Raw genomic sequence first — 15,052 nt, 5'->3', positions numbered from 1 at the left:
AAAAAAAAAAAAAAAAAAAAAAAAAATTGACTGTTATTTGGGGTTACCATCAAAGAAATGGAATAATTCATTTCTTTTTCTTATTTACAAATATCTTCTTAGATTTTAATATTTTCTAGATTATATTTCTTTAATCGCTATAACGCAGGCAATAACCAAAATCTATCCTTAAAACACCATGACGGACAAAGAATTATGCAATGCTACTCTCCAATCTCCAGAGCATGGATTTGGTAATCGATATCGGGTCAGCCAAGCCAATTATTAGTATGACGGATATCGATTCCTGGTTGATCCTGAGTATCGAACCAAGGGCAAAATCATAAAAAGAATCAAAACTTTCAAAACACCTTAGACAGCATATAACTGTCTTAGATTTCGTGCCTAAACATTTCTGATCGTTTGATGCACATCAAACCCGCTATTAGGCCACAATGGAATTCAGTCCCCACCCCCTCGTCTTCATCGATCGTGACAGTCCGTACAGAAGGAGAATTGCCTGTAGGTTTAACGGTCAAGATCGACTGCAGAGCTCCATAAGTAGGTGGGTCATGTCTTTTTTCGGAGATTAGAAAGGAAATTCCATGGAGGAGGGTGTGTCCATGTCCATCCACGTAATCCTATCTTCACCTCTTGCAGGCCCAGAAAACGAGAGTGGAGGAGAGAGAGTTTGAGTGTCTCTGTGTGTGTCTGTGCACCTTTGCGTCAGTACAAGCGCGTACGGGAAGGGAGAGAGAGTGAGAGAGAGAGAGAGAGAGAGATAGAGATAGAGAGAGAGGGGCTTCTTCGGTTCTTCCGTTTTGTCATGTTAGCAGGGTTGCATTCTTGCCTCCATGTATAAGAGTAGAAGGAATTTGTCATTTGATGACTCAAGGGGCTAACCCTGTTCACTCTTTCTCTCTCACTTTCTCCACAATATTTGATTTCCATTTTTGTTATATTTGATTCATCCTCTTTCTTCTTCATCTTATTCTCTCTCTCTCTCTCTCTCTCTGTCTCTATATGTTCCATCGATCTTAACTTAAGGGGAAGGAAGAGACGGTTATACCTAACTTATAAAGGTAGAAAAAAATAAATCTAAACGAGTACAGAATGAATGGGCTTCCACCGATTGAACCAGATTACTCACAATTTGTCGAAGTTGATCCTACTGGAAGATATGGGAGGGTATACCACCTCTTCTCCGCTTTCATTTTTTGTAATTTTTTCCTTGTTTTCTTTGAATGAGTTCTAAATGTGATACTGTGTTTCATTTCTGTGTTGCAGTACAATGAAATCCTTGGCAAAGGGGCATCGAAGACAGTGTATGAGACTAATTTCCCCTTATTAAATTTCTGGTTATTATCAAAATTTGAACTTTTTTTCTGGGTCATTTTTTGTGTTAAGTCTGTAGGTGATAATTTTGTTCTCCGTTTTGTGTCTCATGCTGGGTTTTTTTTTTTTTTTTTTTGGTTGATGCAGTTACAGAGCCTTTGATGAGTATGAAGGGATTGAAGTCGCTTGGAACCAGGTAAAGCTTTATGATTTCCTGCAGAGCCCTGAAGATCTTGAGAGGTTGTACTGCGAAATCCATCTCCTTAAGACATTGAAGCACAAGAATATCATGAAGTTCTATACTTCTTGGGTTGATACTGCAAACAGAAACATAAACTTTGTGACTGAGATGTTCACCTCCGGGACTCTTAAGCAGTGAGTATATTTGATCTGTTTCTCTATGTTGGGGCTCTTTGTTTATTTTTCTTAGTTTTCTTATTTTCCTTTTTTTTTTTTTTTTTTTTTTTTGTGATATAGGTACCGGGAGAAGCACAAGAGAGTTAACATTAGAGCGGTGAAGCATTGGTGTAGACAGATCTTGAGAGGTCTTCTCTATCTCCACAGCCATGACCCCCCTGTGATTCACAGAGATCTCAAATGTGACAACATCTTTGTCAATGGGAACCAAGGGGAAGTTAAGATTGGCGATCTGGGTCTCGCTGCAATCCTCCGTAAATCACACGAGGCTCACTGTGTTGGTAAGTTCACTTTTTGAAATCTCTGAAAACTTTCATCAAAAGACATTGTCTTTCCACGCCTTTGATGCTAAGGGCTGTCATTTTAATGCCTCTTTTTTCAAGCTACCTTTTTGCAACTAATTGGGTATGAGTTTCACATATATTCTGGGCTTCCATGTCTTTTTTAGTTATTTATTTTTTTTCTTTAACTCAGGCACACCAGAGTTCATGGCACCTGAAGTATATGAAGAGGAGTACAATGAACTGGTTGATATTTATTCTTTCGGGATGTGCATATTGGAGATGGTAACTTTTGAATATCCATACAGTGAATGCACACATCCTGCCCAGATCTACAAGAAAGTTATATCTGTAAGAACTTGGCAATTTCACCGCGTTTTTGCACCTTCTGGTCTCCAGTCTATCCATTTACATATTTTCTGTTGTCTAGGGGAAGAAACCAGATGCTTTGTACAAAGTGAGGGATCCTGAAGTGAGACAATTTGTTGAGAAATGTTTAGTCACTGCATCTCAAAGGCTCTCAGCGAGGGAGCTTTTGAAGGATCCTTTTCTTCAAATCGATGAATTTGGTTCCGATTTGAGGCCAGAATTCGATGATGTGGGCCCTCTCCTAAGAGAACCTCAGTTTATGCTCCATAACAGTAACAGTTCATTGACGAATGGATATTTCAGTGGCTTTGATCATGAACCTGAGAATGAGAGAGGTTATCAAATGTCTGAGAGTGAACCCAATGGGATTGAACTGTTCACATACCAAGAGGACGACCATTCTGATGATGTAGACATCTCAATCAAGGGGAGGAAGAGAGAAGATGACGAAATCTTTTTGAGGCTTAGAATTGCAGATAAAGAAGGTTAAATATAGAATTCCTAGACTTTTTGCTTTGCTTCGAATTGATTCACATAACCAAAATTTGATTCTCTTAAGTTGTCTTAGCATCAAATTAAGAACTGCAATTCTTTCATGCAGGCCGTATTCGAAACATCTATTTCCCTTTCGACATTGAAACAGATACAGCTTTGAGTGTGGCAACAGAAATGGTTGCTGAGTTGGATATTACTGATCAAGATGTGACTAAGATAGCAGATATGATCGATGGGGAGATTGCTTCATTGGTGCCGGAGTGGAAGCTAGGGCCTGGCATAGACGAATGCCCTCTTTTTGTAAGTGCAAGTTCAAGCTTCTGTCACAATTGTGCCTCCAATGGCTCTTCCACTGGTTCCCTTACAGACTATATCTCCATGAATAATCCAGGAGCCAATAACCTGCAACGACTCCAGAGTTCTCTTCATGGGTGTTCTGAAACACATGGTCGGTTCGAGGAGATCACATATCAAGTTGAGGGTTCAGAGCATTATGTAACAGAGGGTGCACTAATCTTATCAAACCATTCCGATGAGACACAGCATGCTGATACCTGGGCTCAACAGGAAGGCCCTGAATTAAGTTTTGAGTCTTCTGGGGAGACCAATTTTGATGTGGAACATGAGCAGGTGGATCAATTATTCTGTTCCAAAGATGAGAGAGTGATAGGCATCGACAATCAAACAGAACTCAATGCAAAGAGTGCCATGGACCGGTTACCAGATCATGGTTCTATTATTATTTTATCAGCTTGTGACAGCTTCTCAGATGATTATTACGAGAGTGAGATCAGGCAGGAGATGAGATGGCTCAAAGCGAAGTATCATATGGAATTACGGGAGCTCCGTGATCGACAATTAGCAATTAAGTTAAAAGCTTCATCTTCAAGGTCCGAAAGCAAAGAACACAATATATATAATGCCAAAACTCCGCTACATGGAGAAAACAATGAAGTCAACTTGAAATCTTTGGTCTCTATGGAGAATTTAACTTCATATCTCCCAGTTCATGCCCAGAAAAACTTCTCCAAGTCTGAGATCCAAAGGGCTCGACATTGTGAAGCAAATGATGAATCTTCAAGTCCAGAGTACATGGCCACTTCCAAGAGTTTCTACACAGGGTCTCTTCTTCCACAACCTATTCACAGGACAACATCCCTTCCAGTTGATGCTTTTGATGTTTAAATGTAAGGCCCTCATATTCTTTTACTGGGTCCTCGGCTCCTCGCACACAAGCTATATATTTACAGGATTAGTAGACAATTTTAGTGCTGCCCCCTGAGTATACTTCCTCCCCTGTTAGAGAAGTATATGGGGTCCCTGTAAATTATGAGTAAAGATGTAATTTTTTTTTTTTAATCACATCGCCCATTTACTGTAAAGTACCGAAACATTTTTTTTCTGTTGATTTCAAAAATGGGAAGAGAAAAGTTTATATGAATCTATGTAGAGAGAGAACAGAACTCCATTACAGAAGCTTGTGAGCAATTAAATCATATGCCATGTGAGTCCTGGCTGTCCGATGAGAGTCTTGAAGCCTTTGCGATGGCTCCTTTAAGACCCCACTTAGGATCTGTCACAAGGTTTACACGCAATGCTTTTTATCTAATCTTCTCATAATGTGCGACACTCAGTACTGATCTCCATTGTCCAAGCTGACAAGTTCATGACCCCACATATGACCTTAATATTAATATCTTTCTTCTGTCATCAATGAAAACACCCATAAAAAAATTAAAAAATCAACCCAAAGTGGTTAATTGAAGAAGCAAATTATGAAAAAAAATTCCAGATTCCATGCACACGAGGCCTACTGAATCAGATGAAACTCTGATTTAATTTGATTATGGCAGCCAACTTTGGTAGGAGATTAGCATTATGAATTGCTAGTGGTAGATCTACTGGGTTATTTTATTAGATTAGGAAAAGGTGGAGTTGATGAGTCGTGGAATTATGGGAAGGATTGATTGGTAAAGGATAGGGCAGTCTTTGAATCATTGTAAAGCTTTGCATATTTTTTACTTTCTTGCATTAATAATGTGATAATGATGAGGATGCGAACTCGAACTTTTCCTTGTTCTTAGCTTCTTTATGTTCCTGAGTTGCATCCTTAGCTGTGTCTGAGAGGAAATGATGGATACGTCATTGTGTTCGATCTGGAAAGAAAAGGAAGAAAACGAAAAGCAACAAAAAAAGTGTAGGATGCTCTTAATAATGTTCATATAGAATGCCCTTCCCAGGTTGAATTCCACACCCAGAAAGTAATAAAGAGTAAGGGAACCGAAGCAGTAGAAACAGAAACCCATAGTGGCTCTTCGTGGGATCCCAATATCACATGACCCACTATTGCAACTTGCAATTATATCTCAGCCTTCTCCAGTTAAATCGTAATCAAGTCTTATAACCTGCAGACATTTTTCTGGGTTGATCAAAATATATTGAAAACTATGATAAACCATGTGAACAGCTTGCAGCTGATGTAATCCAACCCAATTGGTGTAGTTGATTTTCAGATCTTACTCTACTAAGCAAACAGTGCCAGCCACAAGCTATACAACCTGGGTTCTGGGATCAGAACCACAGCCCCACATATACAGGTTTCGACGGCGAAAGCTTCGAAGATTTGCGTTAGTCTTTGTTAAGTGAAGTGATTTGATATAAATATAGTCAAACCAAGATAAAATAGATCCTGGTGTCTCTACCATTGTGCAGTACTATTTTATCTTGGTTTGATTATATTTATATCAAATCACTTCACTTAACAAAGACTAACGCAAATCTATTTGGCAAAGAATGGCTTACAAGAGAGATTTTCATGCAGGTTGTGACTGAGGCTTTGACGCCTAGTGGGGCTTTGTAAAGAGCAAGAGTTACTGAAACCAAGAGTAGTCTTCTGAGAATGCCAGCCTCGGCTGCTGGTAAGGACCATGGCCCATGGTAGCAAGGTCCTGGGATCATTTCCTGCCTTCACCCTTGAGGGGGTAGGGTTAAGGGGAGCAGGGCAAAAGGCGAAATGTCCTCGTGGCGAGCTAGGTCGACGTATATTTGATTACAGCTGAAGGCAGGTCAGCAACAAGCTTCTCATATATATGTTTTCTCCACTAGTTAGGGCTATGCAACTCTTCCATTTTGCCTGCTGCTTGGCTCCTGTGTTGCTCTCATTACATCGATTAGGAATGCCAAACACCCCTTTTTTCCTTCTGGTTCTCCAACCTCCCTTCTCTTACCTCCTCCAACTTTCCTAACATACTTTCTACCAATCACATTAATCACTCTAGATGTTCTCTACATTAGTTTCTTTCCTCACTATCACAAATGATTTCATAATAACACAGATTGACCAATATGTAGACTTCCACTCATTCAACCAAAGACCTGTTCACTAGTTTCTATCCGTATCAATCATGTAGTCATTCATCTTGGATTTGAAAAACATCACACCTTTGAAAGAGTGATGGTATTGCAAGTTGGATTCACATACCCTCCTGACAGATTTTCTGAACTTAATGAAGAGACCAACCCACTCCAAACAATGTCCCATGTCTCAACAACTTGAAAGAGTGATAAGTTTGCAGGTAAGTAACAAAGAATGGGGGCTCTACCGCCTATCGTTGGAGTACCATAGCCTCTATAATTTATCTTATGGGGAGAGACTTCCCATGATGGCAGAGTGCAGTTTCCCACCAATAGACATCGAGTGAAACTGTGTACATACATGGGGCATTTAATATGGAGAGAGTAAAGTCCCTTTGCACAGAATATGAGAAGGCATGGAATGAAATCTGCACACTGGCATGGGGATCCTTAAATTGCTTTTGCACAGAACCATTTCAATGAAAAATTGCTTAAAATATCAATCAGTTCAAGAAAACAGAGAACGGTATTTTTTTTTGAAAAAACAGAGAATGGCTTTGGAATTGCGAAAAGACTGCTAAGCCATGAAGAAGTATGCAATTAAAGTATTGAACCACCACAAGACGAGTGCAGTGGATCATTCGTTGAACAAATGAAGCTAATCCATGCACATGCCACTCCAGTTGAAATCTTGGAGATTTGCCATTTCTATAAGATACCAAATCAAACTGATTCGGCTTCAATTTCATATCTTTCTTTCCCTTTTTAAAATGCAAATTGTGATTTCAAATCTTCATCTGGGCAGCAACATAGGCAATGTGAAACAGTAGATTTGAGCCCCAAGTAAGTAAACATTTGATATAAACCAAAGAACTAGAGTGGGTTATATGACAGTTAATGAATGATATATCTTGTTGGTGGGATTCACCCCGGCTTATCTACAAGTAATGTACAGCAAGCTGATGTGGAGTCTATCTTTGAGGAATAAAATTGCCTCATATTATAGACATTTATTTTTAACTTTTTTGTCGTACAATAGAAAGCATAGTTCTTCCCTATGATGCCACTTGGATCATAAGCACTCTATCTCATACCTATTTCACAACTAATACAAGGTTAAACTGATTATTGATCCTTACAGAGGCCTTAAAAGTGGGTAATCTTCAAGAAGTTCCCGCTCTGACAGTGTGTCACTTTCATTCTGAGGAGTCCACAACACCTCCACTGCCTGCATTGAAATCAACACTTATTCCAGGAACTGAAACAGAAAATGTTGTGGTTGTAATAATGTAAGGTATGTTTTACTATTGTTACCAGAGTTTTTCTGGAGGGAAAGGAACCCAGTTTTTGCAAGGCCTCCTTCAAGTCTGCACTACCATTGATGAAAGGTAGCTTATGAACTCCTTCCGCAGCCACCAGTACAGTTATCTGAAAGGGGGATATTCACTCAGAAATTGTGCTGAACAGGAACGAATAAAGAAAGGAGAGAAAAAAAGCCCCCACAAAGTCTAATATCATTTTCTTACTCATAGGATAAGAGAACAATACACAATCGAAGCTAATAGAAACTAATATTAAAACTAAAATGGCAAAATCCATTCATTTCTGTAGTTGGTTTTCAAGGTTAGTCTGACATAAAGAATGCTAAGAGGTGATATTAAGAACGAGCAGGATGTCTTTTCAGACATGGTACATATGAGCCATGTCCATCCAGATAAGAGCATCATCTACTGGTTGAGAACATATTAACATGATCACTGTCCAGGGGCTGGATCAAAAACAAGGCGAAAAACTATTATAATGGAGACATGCTAGAGGGCTGCTTTCTCTTTGGGTTCTGAGAAGCACTGGGAAATTTAATTAACATAGAGCAAGGAAGAGAAAAATGCTGGCCTTCACTGGTTCAATCTTCTGCTTCGCTAGTTCATTCTTCATTAATTTGATAACTTTTTAAATAAGTATCCCACCTCCTATCCGGCCATCTCCCTCATCCATGCTTTTTTTATATTTGACCGGGCCTAGGCCCCTAACACCTAAGCCCAGATGGAGACTGCATCATGTTTGTAGTAGCATCAGAACTTTTATCCAAAACTATTTGAACATACAACCTGCAAATTAATTGTATGAATGACCAAGAGATACCCCAAGAACCCGTTGCTTTTAATCTTCGTTCAATCATCCATAACGAGAGGAAATCGAAGAGGATGTTGCCAATAGAATCAGAAAGGGATGGATGAAAGCAGAAAGGTGCTTCTGGTGATTGAAGGAATAAATCCATAAGCCAGGTGCAGGATCACCTTATCTTTTCAGAGCAAAATGCTGGGCAACCGAACAGCAAACACACAGTACTAAAACAGAAATACAGAAACCAATCTCTGCCACGATAATTAAACACGGAAGTGAATGGATATTCAACCTAGTAGCGAGACACCAATAGGTAACAAGATAATGAAAAATCAACTAAGATGGTTCAGTCAAATACAACAAAGATCAATGATAGCACCAGTAGGGAGGGCTATAGAATTTGCAGGACTCTTAAGTCGGAGACAACCTGCACCAGATAACTAAATGCCCCTTGCTTGAAGCTTATCTAAACATCTTTTGATATCCCACAACTCCAGCCTTCCACAATTTTTATTTTCACTTTAACCAGAATAAAACAGCCCAGTTCTACAGTTTGTCCAATAATTACATGAAAACCCAAGGTAATTTGCACAAGCAAAAGCAAAAGCAAATGCTACCATTCACCTCCCAGATGGGTAAACTCAGTTATTGTGCAACATAACTTTCTAAAAATAAATTCAAGACGCAATCACTAGTTTAGTTGAAAAAAATATCTGTGAATGTTAATACCACTGACTGACTTCAGAAACTATATTATACTTTCTCAGTGAAAAACAATTCAATTTCTCCCAGCCCCACCAGCCAAAATAAAATGGGAAAAAAAAAAACCCTGAAAGTGAAATAATTAAAGATTAAAAAGGATTTGCTAAGAGTACATGGAGTAGTTAAATAACAGTTGCCCACAAGTGTTTATTATGGATGATCTACCAAAGATAAACCCAGATAACCAAATCAAGCAAGAGGTGGCATAAAGCTACTGGGTTCGAAAACCGGTTTTTGGATCGCTTGTGGGCCCACTCAAACAATTAAAATCCAAATAAATGGGAATGGAGGCAATCAAATCAACGCCTAAAATTAACTCATAATCCAAAATTGACTCCTATCGTTAACTAACAGCAACAAGATAAAATTTTAATTTAAAAAATAAATAAATCAATCAAATTTAAAATTGACAAATATAACCCTGATCAATTCAACGCCTAACTGCATCAGCTACAGTACAATAATAACTGAGCCCAAAGATCTTAGCAAGAACCTATATCTTGTTACTAGAAATGGAAGGACCCTGGATAAATTTTCAGTTGAAGTTACTTGCAAGAAAACCTTACCACTATATACTCATTACTGAATCCACTAGCCCTTTGGCTTGTTCTGAATTTCCTTTTTATGTTGTTCACATTGACAAGTGTCTCTTCATCAAATTTCCCTCTTTCTTCAATGGACAGTTGATTGAACCTCTTCTCTCCATCCTCAATGCTTCGCTTCACATCCAACTGGCAATGGAAGGTTACAAGCACACATGAATGCTTTGTACTTTCTTGAATATAAACTTGCAGGAACAGAATCACATACTTTATAACTACTGTTAATAAGCAACCTGTCCCGCCAGGAAGGTGTGGGGAAGGAACTACAAACATGTATTGAACTAACAGGTTGTCACAACAAATAATTTTCTTCAAAAAATAGGAGTATTTTTCTTTATTCACAAGATCTAGTTACTGAACTGAAATAGTAATAGAAATAAACAATGGTTTTCTCATAGAATGTCTATGTTGTACATTTATTTTAAAAAAAAAAAGATACTTCAAAAAAAATCATCAAAATAAAAGGCTATAATTAAAACAATATGGCCATAAAAAACAGAAAAGCCATATGTATTATGTAAAACTGTCCCAATAAAATGTACTCCATATGATTGGTTAGAAAAAATAATTTTTAGTTGACATGTATAATTCTATAATAAATTTCTTGAAATGAGTATTAGAACCTATAAATGGTATCTTAGCAAGGCATATGTCTACATTAAGATATGCTACAATATCACAGTATTATGGAAATCCCGAATTATATATTTTCTATTAGGTTTTACAAAGTGACAGTGTGCATGTATTCACTGATGGTAAGGAGTGAACCATCCACAAGACATGCCAAATTATTGATTGATGAAAGACGGGAACAAATAGTCCCCTTTCCAAGAAAGACTTTCTTCTGTAGTCATGTAAGCATCATTTCTGGAGTTTCATAATTTAAAGCAACACAAAAACAAAGCCCGAACACCATGTAGGCTACAATATGCAAGAAAAGGTATCTCTAAATACTGAGAACCATATTTCCAACTTCTGAGGTTTGTAAGACATCTTTAGCATTAAATCATATTAGGAAATACATTTGGTTTTTAAGAATGTTACGAAACCAAGATCTGTAACCAGTAACTTGAGAGAATAAGAGAAGAGAGAGAGATTAAGAGAGAAGAAGAGAAGAGAGACTGCAAGAGGGGAGCAACCAATTATTATCTCAGTCCCCCCCTACCATCAATATTTATTAACTCCAAAAGAAGTACAATCAAACTAGGAAACTAAGTCCCTGTGTCACAAGCAAGATAAAATAGGAAATCTATCATAATTAGTAAGTAGAGATATATCCTAACTAGGGAAATAAATAAACTAAAACAGGAAGGTAAAACTCATACACGATAGGGACACTCCCTATATCGTGGTACATATTTTAACACTCCCCATCAACCTGGAGTATACATCTATCAAAAGAAAACTTCCAGCTTGGACCAAAAAGAATAGAAAAATAAACATAACACCGGTCTTGAGTAGTAGTGGTAGACGCTAGAAAGCACAAAGAGAACTCCAATCATCCACATCATAAAGTCAGTAGCATCAAAGGTGTTTCCCAAGGAAGGTAGATAGTAGGTAGCAAGTAACAACAACAGGTTGTGGGGGTAAGCATATATCGACATCAGGTTGTCGAGGACCAAGTAGCAGCATCGGGTGCCGAGGTAAGCAAGTAGCAGCATCAGGTGCCGAGGTAAACAAGTAGCAGCATCCATCGGGTGCCGAGGTAAGCAAGTAGCATCATCAGGTGCCGAGGTAAACAAGTAGCAACATCCATTGGGTGCCAGGGTAAGCAAGTAGATAATAACTCCAATCTCCCCCTCACTTGTAGCATTACACGTGGACATACAATGTCCAATAATGAGCAATACATATAATCCCATAGACCATAGTCAAGAGCAAAAAATAATTTCCAATCTCCCTCATACTGTAGCAAATTATCTCCATGCAACTACCAATTTTCCAAAAAATTGTAACCCAAACTGATGATGCAATCTAGGGGTCCAAGACCCTAAATTGGATGCTTTGTGCCCAAAAGAACCAAATATGTAATTATGTCATGCAAATCTAGGGTTTAAAACCCATCACTGACCGCAATTATGGGCCCATCCAAAAGTGCAATAACCAATTAATGGAGTAATGGCATTCTAGTAAATAACCAGAATTTTCAAGGGGTCTATTTGGTAGTTAAAGGGGCAATGGACAACATGGGAATTGGAATTATTGTTTGGGGATAAACTAGGAAAGAAGGTTAATTAATGGACATGAAGGAATAAGAGAATGGCAATTCTGTAATTAGATGGAAATTATAAAAGAATGGTAAACTTGTAATAATGGGTAGATAGTAAACAGAAAGCCACGATTTGGTGGAGGGGTAAACTAGAAAGAAGAAAACAAAATAGGGCAGTAAGGGTTAATAACAATAGGAGAGGGTACCTTTGGAAATCAGAAAATAAAGGGGTTTGTAAACAAAACCCACGATCTGGATTTTAGTTGTCTTCAACCTCCAGTCACAACAAACCGAGTGAAGAAAGGAAAAATTCTGATTGAGGGAAGTCCTTCGATAGGCCACGGCTTGGCCTGAAATTTCAGACGAAGCTTGGAAATCGAAGGGGCTCTTGATTTCAACACACTTACGCCTCAAAATAGCAAGTGCAAGGGAGTTTTCTGTACCTGCAACTCAGATCTGGCGCATGAACAGAACCAGCAGTGAATCTTGATTCGACTCTCATATTAAAGACAACACTTGGAGTCAAGCTTCTAGGGTTTAACTTGCTTGGATGCCAGATTCCTTTGACCTTATCCAAGAGGTAAACAAAGATCTGTCAGAGGAATTCCAAACCAACATCAAGGCTGCTGCTGAAGTTCGATTTGCGGTGAAGTTATATACTGCAACATCAACGACAAAAGTTGCAGATTCATCTTCAATCGATACCCAGATCAGCAAAAACGAAAAATATTAGAAGCCCTGACTCCACAAGACAGCATATACTCCATCAACTAATGCTTCGAACCAGCATATACCAAAATCCAGCGGATGACCCATCAAGTTGAGAAGATATCCTCAGGAAAACATCAAAACAGATTTTTTCTTTTTTTTTTTTTTTGGGGGGGAGGGGTTTTAAAAAAACCAGCAACCTAAGAAAAAAGAACCGACGACTTACACGAACAAAATCATTGAAACCCTAGTTCTTATTTTTTTCCTTTTTAAGAACTAGAGCTTCACAATAGCATGAGATCTTAGAACGACTCTCAGAACAGCTACTGGTTATACCTCTGATACCATGTTATGAAACCAAGATCTGTAACCAATAACTTGAGAGAGTAAGAGAAGAGAGAGAGAGATTAAGAGAGAAGAAGAGAAGAGAGACTGCAAGAGGGGAGCAGGCCAATTATTATCTCCCCCCCCCCCCCTACCATCAGTATTTATTAATTCCAAAAGAAGTACAATCAAACTAGGAAACTAAGTCCTTGTACCACAAGCAAGATAAAATAGGAAATCTATCCTAATTAGTAAGTAGAGATCTATCCTAACTAGGGAAAGAAATAAACTAAAACAGGAAGATAAAACTCATACATGATAGGGACACTCCCCATATCGTGGTACATATTTTAACAAAGAACAAGAATTAGTATAAAATATTTATTAAAAAAAAAAACGTACAATGTGGAGATACATAATATTAACTTACAGATGAATAACCAGAGATGCAATAATCAGGATGGCGAAGTAGAGATAATGTGGTCTCTGCAACAATAGAGAGTTAAGAAAAAAAATAAAACGAAAAAACAAACAAACTATGTGAGGAATAAATGAAAAACAAACGGAACTCATGAATAAAAAAACAATAATACACCAAACTGGCAATCAGAGTCAGAAACTCCCCACCATAACCCACAATTGGTAGGTAGAATGCTAAGGATATTAGTGATGAGGTAAACATTACCATTCGCTAGAAAAGGGGAATGTAACAAAACAGATGCAAAAACAAACTCGTGCCATAGCTTAAAGCGGAGGGGGGGGAGGGCAGATGAATTCTATCCAAGTAAAAGAAAACAGGCATCAAAAGAAACAAGATACACTGGCATGCTAGCCTTATCAATCATTGATCTGAGTCGACCCAAGAAAAAAAAAGCATCAAAATATACACGATTTAATTGCATTGCTAGCATGTATATCGGTATGTACAATAGGACCCTGTTTATTCATGTGAAACGTTTAACTGCACACTTGTTCAACGCCCTATCCTCCAGAGTTTTAGTTTTTTTTTTAGTTGTTCATCACTTAAGGTGGGATTAGGAACATTGGAAGAAATCGTCATGCCAACCAGTTCGAAACTTGGGGTTTGGAGGATTTGGCTTGAAAAGCTTATCAATTTTTCAAAAATGTGATATGACAGGGACCAGGTGTTGTAGCAAGTCAAGTTTTTTCATCAAAGTTGATGTTTTCAGCATCCATTGACAAATGATGCTTACCTAGGCAGTCTACACTCTTGGATATTGATGAGAAATTGGAATGTAATTTATATTTGAATCGATACAGTCTCCATAAAGGTTATATTCCAACTTACTCTCACCATCACAGGATCAAATATGAGTTGTACCATGAAATTTTGGGAGACAGTGATAAAGAAAATATTAAAATATAAAACTATTGTAGCAGACAAGTAGTTTAGATTATGTCAAGAAGATCAACAACTAAAGCTATTTACTTCATGAGGCAATTGATGGAAAAATTCAGAGAGATAAAAAAAGATGTTTACATGGTTTATTAGAGAAAACATATAACAGGGTATCTAGAGATCATTTGGCATGTTTTGAAAAAGAAGAGGGAAGTTTTGATAAATGGATGCAATTAATGATACAAATAGAGTAATTCAAAATTAAGGTTACGAAAATGATTTTGCAACTTGCAAGTAGTTTAGAACTAGTGAGGAGACAAGCAGGTTTTCAAACACCATAGATTTGAGCCAGGGTTCAGCATTGACCCATATGTCTTCAGGAGTTCACGTTAATTAACGATGGGCTTACCAAACATATACAGGATTGATTGAAGAGACCAGGTAAGGGGGGGAAATAATGCAACCCTGAGGTCCCAAATCCTAGTCTTGGGTCGCTATGGACCTACCAAAGCAATAAAATGTAAGTATACGGAAGCAGTGGTAATTCTGTAAATGTTGTGAACGGTTTAAGATCATTTGGAAGAGGAAAACAGATTCAGGACTCAGCTGGCTTATGTATCCATAGGTGCTATATTGGATTTGAATCAGATTTCTACTGTGTGTACATTCTCATAATGATGGTGTTTTTCCAAAATCAAACTTTGTTGTTCAGCATCTTGGACTAGCCATCCCT

The 15,052-nt window shown here is 38.0% G+C and overlaps 2 protein-coding genes across 3 annotated transcripts in view; one reads left to right on the top strand and one right to left on the bottom strand.

Moving 5' to 3' along the window:
- The first annotated feature begins 609 nt into the window (after positions 1-609).
- LOC122062964 (serine/threonine-protein kinase WNK1-like) lies at positions 610-4,258 on the top strand. 2 transcript variants are annotated; one of them, XM_042626632.1, is made up of 8 exons: positions 610-1,167; positions 1,267-1,304; positions 1,462-1,689; positions 1,792-2,012; positions 2,206-2,363; positions 2,443-2,866; positions 2,983-3,176; positions 3,268-3,512. In XM_042626632.1, exons 1-8 carry the CDS (start codon positions 1,093-1,095, stop codon positions 3,373-3,375), a joined length of 1,446 nt encoding a protein of 481 aa, XP_042482566.1. In that variant the 5' UTR covers positions 610-1,092; the 3' UTR covers positions 3,376-3,512. The 2 variants fall into 2 exon arrangements, with proteins under 2 accessions (XP_042482566.1, XP_042482565.1); XM_042626631.1 differs by having other exon boundaries at positions 616-1,167; positions 2,983-4,258.
- Positions 4,259-7,206: 2,948 nt separating this feature from the next.
- LOC122062960 overlaps positions 7,207-15,052 on the bottom strand; it is an 11,030-nt gene continuing 3,184 nt past the window's right edge. Inside the window, exons 3-6 of the mRNA XM_042626627.1 lie at positions 13,390-13,445; positions 9,683-9,847; positions 7,545-7,658; positions 7,207-7,458 (exon numbers count right to left, since the gene is read on the bottom strand). Coding sequence (XP_042482561.1) covers positions 7,366-7,458; positions 7,545-7,658; positions 9,683-9,847; positions 13,390-13,445 — 428 coding nt within the window. The 3' untranslated portion in view covers positions 7,207-7,365. The remainder of the gene's footprint in view (positions 7,459-7,544; positions 7,659-9,682; positions 9,848-13,389; positions 13,446-15,052) is intronic.

Source organism: Macadamia integrifolia, unplaced genomic scaffold, assembly GCF_013358625.1.
Source record: "Macadamia integrifolia cultivar HAES 741 unplaced genomic scaffold, SCU_Mint_v3 scaffold115, whole genome shotgun sequence".
NCBI classification, from domain to species: domain Eukaryota; kingdom Viridiplantae; phylum Streptophyta; class Magnoliopsida; order Proteales; family Proteaceae; genus Macadamia; species Macadamia integrifolia.
Note: the sequence above shows the minus strand (reverse complement) of the source record. Positions and strands in the feature narration are given on the sequence as shown.

Bases quoted from the DNA above. Each gene is read 5' to 3' on its own strand.
- LOC122062964 (XM_042626631.1), top strand. From the start codon at position 1,093: ATGAATGGGCTTCCACCGATTGAACCAGATTACTCACAATTTGTCGAA. The intron at 1,168-1,266 runs GTATACCACCTC...TCTGTGTTGCAG, and splicing joins CTACTGGAAGATATGGGAGG to TACAATGAAATCCTTGGCAA. The intron at 1,305-1,461 runs GTATGAGACTAA...TGGTTGATGCAG, and splicing joins AAAGGGGCATCGAAGACAGT to TTACAGAGCCTTTGATGAGT.